This window comes from Hydra viridissima, unplaced genomic scaffold (genome assembly GCF_058129835.1).
Source record: "Hydra viridissima isolate aposymbiotic clone 2 unplaced genomic scaffold, HvirCarnegie_v1 scaffold_10, whole genome shotgun sequence".
Lineage (NCBI taxonomy): Eukaryota > Metazoa > Cnidaria > Hydrozoa > Anthoathecata > Hydridae > Hydra > Hydra viridissima.
The window spans coordinates 2,301,015-2,309,339 of record NW_028324309.1 but is presented as its reverse complement, the minus strand read 5'-3'; the positions used below and the strand labels follow the sequence as shown (position 1 = coordinate 2,309,339).

Sequence of the window (8,325 nt, the reverse complement as noted above, 5' to 3'; positions counted from 1 at the left end):
GTATAACTTTGCTTTTTCATATTTAATTTTCTATCTAATAGTGATTGTTTGTATATCAGACTTTACCAAACAGTACTACTGTCGACACAAAATATTGTTTTATTTATTGATAACTTAGTTGAATACAAAAAAAAGAACAAATTTTTTACACTTTTATTTCCAGACCGTTAAAGAAAAATATTTACAAATAAAGAACTAAAAATATTCTATTATTGTAGTTAATATTATTAAAGGCTTGAAACTAATATTGGCAGCTTTAATTAAAAACAATATTGTAAAACGCTAATATTTAAAAACGTGGCGATTTATTAGATAATTATTAATAATAATTAAGAAAAATTAGATTTATAAATAAAATCAAGAAAAATAAGCTTTTATAAATTTGCAAAAGAAAATAATAACTAAATATTCTTTTCATTGATTAACTGCAACTGATTTTTTATAACCTTGCTTTTCGTCTGTCTATTTATTCGCCCATCTCCTTGATCATTTGCGCCCTGAAACCATCTTGAAACCATCGGGTAAATATCTTTATCCTTGGAATTAAGATACTGAATTCTTACTGCTGCTAAAAGAATAAAATGAAAATAAATTTAAAAACTCAATTTATTTTTTGTTTAAATATAAATTATTTTTAAGTTATTTTTAAGCTCTTATACGTATACTTTGCAAATCAAGAATTACATTAACTGGTTAGCAGTTTTAAAAATATGTGCATATGATAATAAGTTCAAGTCACCAAGGGAGAATATAATATCTTACAAATTTACAACTAATGACAACACTGGTAATTGTCATAAGTACTAACATATTATATTCTTTCTTAGTGTTGTAAACATATTTTTGTAAATATAAAAATACAGTTGACTTTAATAGACTAAAAATTTACATAACTAGTAATACTTACATAGTAAGCACTTTAACACAAAATGATAACATCGCAACTTAACCTTGCCCATTCCAGTAGCTATCATCTTACTTGAAGATCCGTTTAGATTACATAAAACGCTAAAATTTTTGGAAAACATGGCTCCCAACACACATCATATGTATTTTGGACGTTCAACTTTACCGCCAATAGAACGCAGATATTCGACCTAAAAACAAATAATGCTACATATTACAACTTTTTTATTTAAACTATTTTTTCAAAGGTAAATGAAAATGTAATGCGGTATAATATAACTAAGGTATTATTAAATTACCTTTGATAAATTACAATTATAAGACTTATAAAAAAACTTATCTTTGATCTTATAAAATAATAGTTACTAGTTTAAACGCAACCTGAAGACTGCTAGAAACATTATAATACAAAAAATAATTTCAAACTTTATAGAGAGCCATCTCAGATTTCATCTGTATCATAAGGTTAAGCCTCTCCAAATCTTCCTTACTTTCCATTGGAAGGCCAGGGGAACAACAATATCTTCATTATCCAAAAAACTTTGAACTTCTAAAAACTTATTTTTTTGCTCCAGTTCTGTTAATCTTAACTCCAAAGCTGCTAACTTCTCTATAAACATACATAAATAATTAAATAATATTTGATTGCATTTGAATCTTATTGGAAAACTAGTTTCAAAAACACAATCTAGTTTTTAAATTGAAGACATACATGGATAAAGGTGTTATGGAACTCAAATATTTGGAGTTAAAATTTTAAACATTTATGTTATTTATCCCTGTAGGTGAATTGATTGCTGTAAAAATGGTATTCTAGCACATTTTTGTGCTGTGTTATTAAGGCCATGGAAAAGAGCGTTATTTAAAACCTTTATCTGCATAAAAAAGTAGAAATGTGTATTTTTGTAACATGAAATATGTATTTTTTTAAAGCCTTCATCCATTTATGACTTATATTAAAACACAAATTAATTTTTTTTACAAAAAATATAAATAGTTTTCCTTTGTCAATATGTCAGCATCTTAATCAATGTATGTATGCATAACACATATACAATGTATAACAAGTAGTAAAACAAAAACAAAAACAAAAAAACAAATAGTTTATCCAAAACCTTACTTTCCTGATCCCCAAAATTTTGAACAGTTTTCTCATAGTTTTCAGAAGTCGAAGTCCCTTTTAATAAAATGCTATAATTATATGCATTATATGAATATATATATATATACATATATATATACATATATATATATATATATATATATATATATATATATATATATATATATATATATATATATATATATAATAATATAATATAATATAAATGTTATATATGCTTAATATGAAATGTATATGTCATATTGTATATACAATTGCATATACCATTTATTTATATACTGCACATATTATGTCAATATTGTATATGGCATATATTATATGCAATATATACAAAATACATAGGGATGTCTGCCAATATTTTTAGGTAGATTTCTCTGACTTTTCCCTGATACTTTCCTGATCTTCTACCTGTTTTCCTTGATTTAATTTAAAGTTACCCAAATTCAACTTCACAAAAATTGACCTAGATTCGTTTAGAAAAATGCTCTTCAACTGCAAAAATGTAAACAATAATACAACCCACACTAAATGTATCAAGTATTGATACATTTAATATGGGTTGTATAATTGTTTACATTTTTGCAAGTGAAGATTCAAGATTCGCTTGATGCAAGTGAAGTTCATAAAACTATCTGCCAAATAAACTTTTATATTACATGTACTATGTACAACTTATTTAAGTTATGTAAGTTTGATGAAGAGCCATTTTCCCTGATTTCTCCCTGATTTTTTTAAAATTCAACCTAATTTCCTTGATTATCCTAGATTTTTTGCAGATATCTGATTTCCCTGACTTTTCCCTGAATTCCCCTGATCTGGCAGACACTCTGTGTGTGTGTGTGTGTGTGTATATATATATATATATATATATATATATATATATATATATATATATATATATATATATATATAGATAGATAGATAGATACATACAAACATACATATACATACAGAAATACACACATAAACATACTACTATACACGCACATATACATTTTAGCTGTATTTAAACTTTTGATAATAGTTAAAATAGAGCTAAAATATCTTATACAAATACAACAATGGTGTCATCATAAAAATAAATTAAAAACTCAACCAATGTCAAAAATTATATCTGAATGTGTTACTAATGGATAAATGTAAAATATTTCTACTTACCAGCGTAACGGTTATATTAAGAGGTGTACGAGAGTTTGAGTTTAAAAGTTTAATTAAAGGGTAGAAAAAGCGTTTGAAAGAAAAAAAAATGATAAAAAGCTTCAAACTAAACTAACTCTATTGAATAGTTTTAATCATTGAATGAATCTATTTGAATAATTTTGATAATTAGTCGCATGGTCTAAGTGAATATATTTATAATATACATTTACAAACTTACGGGAAACTTACGATTCAAAAACACGCGGTATACAGTCGGTTAATGGTTGGCAAGAAATGCCAACAGTTAGCCAACTGTAGCCAATACTGGCCCGTCAGTTGGACTAACTAAAGCATGTTTACTGGGTAATTTTGTGTAGTCTATCATGTGAAGGATTTCCTTGAGGTAAATGTTTAGTGTTATCATTGAAATGAATAAACTGGCAAATTTTCTCAAATCTATTAGCTGTCATACAGTTTTTAACACTGCTAATTTTAAACTCTGGCGACCAATATGATCGCACTTTAAGTAGTCGTAATACTGACATGTAAATAATAATGCCAATATATTGTCTTAGTTCTGATAGATTTAAATTTAATGGCTTACTAATATTAGTCTGTATTGAGTATAAATTTGATTCATCTACAATCATTTTCAGCAAGTCATCTGAAAAAAAGTATTGAAAACGTTTATAGGTTGAACTCATATTAAGAAATTCACTTGGAAGACTAGCATTTCCATAAAATTTAAGCTGATCATCTGTCAAGATTAAGTTCTTGTTTTTCCACAATATTTGCGTCTTTTTTTTTGCTAAATTTTTTGATTTAGATTGGCACACGTCTTCAGTGTAAGTTTTATGTTTTTCTTCATTTTTTGATTTTATAGGGTAAGGTTGCCAATATTGTACCCCCTAAGAAAAAATTAAAAAAATATAGGCAATCTACTGAGTAGAAACCTGGATTTTCAATTGGATTTCATAATTTAGGGACTGTTTGTTGTAAACATGTTTAAAAAGCTCAAAATTTAAAAAGCGTTAAGTCTCGAAGAATCAAACTAAAAAAATAGCGCTAAGAGTACAATTAAGGAAACTAGATCCTAAATTGTACCATTGTAATCCGATATTGTACCACTTTCTTGATTTCAATTACTTTACAGCTTTGCAAATATTTTATGATTTTAAATTTAAGGGATTTAAAGAACTGATTAAAAGGAATGGTTTTTGTAAAATCAGCAATTGGAAATATTTTACCAATGGGTAAGCTAAGATTAAAATAGTGGAGGAAGGTAGATATTAAAGATAGTTATACTAAATAATATAAAACAATATATACTATATCTGTTTTAAAAACAACCACACTAAATATTGTAAAATAAAATACATAAAAACATTATTTTTGGAAAAAGTTTTAGATATATTGTGTCTGTTTTTGATTAACACCTGCACAGTCAACATGACACCAGCCTTGACATATTGGTAAAACTGAACTAGAGAGTCTTTTTAAGGACTGCTTGTCAATACAAAAGTAATACTGAAATTTTTCTTTTTTTGTTTAAGTGGTGAAGTTCGTTTTATAAGTATGGATATTTCTCTAATTGGATTCTCAAAAGGAATTTGTTAAACTTTACACGAATTTTTAGCGGTCAGAATGGTTGCGTCGGTACAATTAAGGATATGCCTTTGAGGTACAATTTACGCAACTAATCTGACATTCAGTTAGTTAAAAAATTTGACATCTAAAAATAAGAAATTTTAAATTCTAGGTATTTATTTTGAATTTAGATAAATTATGCTTTAACATAAATACACTGAACAAATCATATCTTCTGCTTTTTTTTAGTGAAATACGCTTAGCCATAAAAACCTAAAATAAGTAATCTCCAATAACAAACCAACAAGAGCTTACTCTGGCCTTAATACAGTTGGATGACAAAAAAAAACAGTTGACTACTTAATTTCATTTAGCAAAGATAAAAAATAAATTAAAAAATTTCTTGTGGGTTGTAAAAATAACGAGTTATGTTAAAAGTACAATATAGGCATCGGTACAATATTAGCAACCTTACCCTATTATCTTCATCATGCTGGTCATTGCCTTCATCGCGCTCATGCTTATCTTCATTGTCCTCATCTTCATTTAATATTTGTAAATCTTCATTAAATGAATATTCAGGATCTATCAGAAAATCCTCATCAGTAGCATCTTCATCTTCACTAATTTCACTTAAATGGTCTATGAAGTATTGTAAATCCTCCTCACTTAACAGCTTCATTTTAATTTTGTTTGACATAATTTTAGCTCAAAGATTTTTAAAAAAATTTTGATTTGTTGATTAATTTCAAACACACTACATACGTAAGACAACATAAATTTAGCACTACTCATAAAGAGAGAGAGAGAAAAAAAAGATAATACATAATAAGATAATAATAAGATAATAAACAAAGGCTAGAATGCATAATGTAGCATTTCTGCAACATACAAAATTAATATAATTACTCACTATAACATTAAATTCATAGCAACAAATAATTTTAAAAATAAAGACCAACTTTTAGAAAAACGAAAATAAATTTATTTGTCCATAAAAGAACGCATTATCTACTTCAAAAATCACTAGAAATCGAATAAAATGGTCAACTCGGAAAAATATAATATGACGAACTAAAACCTCTCTTGCGCAGTGATTTTGAAAATATTGGCTAAAAAAGTATGCGCACCTTTTAGTATAATCAAGTATCAATACAGCGACACCATGCATTAATTATAAACAAATTTTAAAATTGTTTTATAAGTGATAAATAACTATGTTGCTTTTCTGCATTTAAGGGTTAATTTTATTTTCGCGAGAACGCTTTTTATAGTTCGGAAGAAATCAACCACCAAATTTTAGATCGCTCGGAAAACATTTTGTTGAGATATTTCAACTTACGTCGTTAAATTTTAGTTGAGAAATAGAGGTATGTTCTAATTGAATTAATAGTTACTCAAGACTGGTTAACCTAACGAGTTCGATTTATATACCATTCGGTAGAGAATCAATTAAGACATTTAATATACTTTTAATCGCATAAGTTAATTGGTTTCAAAGATAATTGTGAAAAAAACGAAAATTTCACATAAAGTAGTGACTCTATATTTATGCAACCCACTATATAAGTATTGGCCTATTTAAAAAACATAGTAAAAAAACTGCTGACATCAGCATTTAAAAGATTTCTGAAGCACATTTCATTTTTTTAAATTAGGCTATATCTGCGCAAAATTTCATAAAGACTAAGCAACTTTATAATAAGTTATTACAACTTATTGACAGTAGACACGACGGGTTTTTTTTGTATTTTCAATAAATTTGAATAAAAGTGAGGTGAGCTAAAATGATCAAAACTTTTTTTTCCTAATATGGATTTTGGTAGATTTTGGATATGTTAAAGTAGATAAAATTACGCTTCGAATGATACCAAATTCATCTTTTATCCAAATTTTGTCCAGGTTGGACCCTAACTTGACCAGACAATTATGACAAAGTTAAGGCAGCTCATATCAAACGTAGCTTTTCTTTTTTTGTGTAAGTTTGGCGTAAGTTTTTTTTAAACATACACCAAACTTACGCAAAAATAAAGTTTGTTGAATAAGCTCCGTCATCTACAGTGATCTGCAGCCTGTTGACGAGGGTGTATTTAATACAATAAAAAGCGCATGGCAAAAAATACTTGCGCACTTACTTAAACCAGATCCGTTATAGCAATGTTGATTAGCATGGATATCCTGGGTTATTAATGCGCTTTTAGGATGCAGGTGCATTTTCTAGTAAGAAAATAGTCAGCGACAACCTTTCTTCGTCCATACCACTAACTCATCAGACTTAGTCTAAATGCTGAGGAATATGTTATGAATGCGTGAAAAAATTAAAGCAGAATTTCAACTTCCATCTTTTTTGACAAGCAGGACATTCCATCTTTTTTGACAAGCAGGACATTCCATCTTTTTTGACAAGCAGGACATAAAGAGGAAAGGCAATAAAAATTGATCTTTTATCACACTTAATACAAATTATCTACCAGATAAAGATGAAGAGCGGGCACGTGACTGGCGTACGTTAGCCGCGTGTCTTAACCCAGACAAGGTAAGTAGGTGAATGAGACAAGAGGCAGGGAAACAAAAGTAGTTGAACAAATGTAAAAAGAACTCTAAATTTTGAAGCAGGAAAATAGCTGAATTGAACGCTGTTATTAATGCTAAAGAAAAAGTCTGTTACATGTTTCACTAAATTGATTCACATTAAATGCAGCAGATTTTCCAAACACTACACCTGGATAATTCTGGTCACAATCAAATGGAGTAAAACGCAGGAGCAACTCTTTGTAAAAAGCTTTTACAAGCTTAGCGTTGACAATATTTTTAAACCATCTCTAAGTCCCAGTTGACCTCATAGAACTACCTAAAGCTTTTTAATTGTAATGCTGTTTATTTATCCATCTGTTTTACCTTATATGGTTCCATATGATTCCAAAATAATAAATCATTGATATTTTGTATAACCTCTGAAATGGTGCAGATAAAAAAAGATTTACATCAATTTTTCCTCATGCCTTAGAAAACATTGAAATTTTGACAAGGTTTATAATACTGCTCCCTTTGAGGTTATTTGTTTTTTCAAACAATCTAAAATAGTGAGCAAATGCAGTCTGATGAATCAACCAAAGAAAAAAAACCAATATAAAGATTTAACAGCTGAAAATATTTTATTTTGCACGATGACTTTTTTTAAACCATTGTGCAAAACTACCAAAAACGTAAAAGCTACCCCAGTTTACGTAAAAGCTACCCCAGCTTAACTTTCTCCCGCTTTAGGGTTGCTTCTGATGAGCATGTAAAACATGTTTCTATAGAGTGCTGACAGCTTTTTTGGACTTCTAAATCAGGTTAGTCATTTGCACTGCTTAGTTAATGTGCCTTTTTTCAAGTTTTTCTTAGTTAATGTGTACTTTTTCTTTGTATGAGCGTGGAACGAGTGAATATTCAAGAGTCTGCCACCTTTTCTTACGTTCATATTATGCATGGTAATCGTTTGCCATTTGGTATTTAATGGTATAATTTTTTACCCATAAGTTTTTGTGTGAATTTGAACGTAATATAAATTATTAAGAAATTGAAAC

General features: G+C 28.1%; 1 protein-coding gene across 4 annotated transcripts; it reads right to left on the bottom strand.

The window, feature by feature from the left end:
- Nucleotides 1–389: 389 nt before the first annotated feature.
- On the bottom strand, nucleotides 390–8,325 carry LOC149882591 (uncharacterized). Of its 4 annotated transcripts, XM_090101129.1 has the most exons (6): nucleotides 5,232–6,751; nucleotides 3,774–4,077; nucleotides 2,027–2,083; nucleotides 1,333–1,516; nucleotides 908–1,097; nucleotides 391–568 (listed from the first exon to the last, which is right to left on the bottom strand). In XM_090101129.1, the coding sequence occupies exons 1-4, from the start codon at nucleotides 5,454–5,456 to the stop codon at nucleotides 1,365–1,367; spliced, it is 738 nt and encodes a 245-aa protein (XP_089957255.1). In that variant the 5' UTR covers nucleotides 5,457–6,751; the 3' UTR covers nucleotides 391–568; nucleotides 908–1,097; nucleotides 1,333–1,364. The 4 variants fall into 4 exon arrangements, 3 of the variants coding, with proteins under 3 accessions (XP_089957256.1, XP_089957255.1, XP_089957257.1); XM_090101130.1 differs by having other exon boundaries at nucleotides 390–568; nucleotides 908–1,516; nucleotides 5,232–7,034; XR_016456609.1 differs by lacking the exons at nucleotides 3,774–4,077; nucleotides 5,232–6,751 and adding an exon at nucleotides 3,188–3,715 and having other exon boundaries at nucleotides 395–568; nucleotides 2,027–2,097.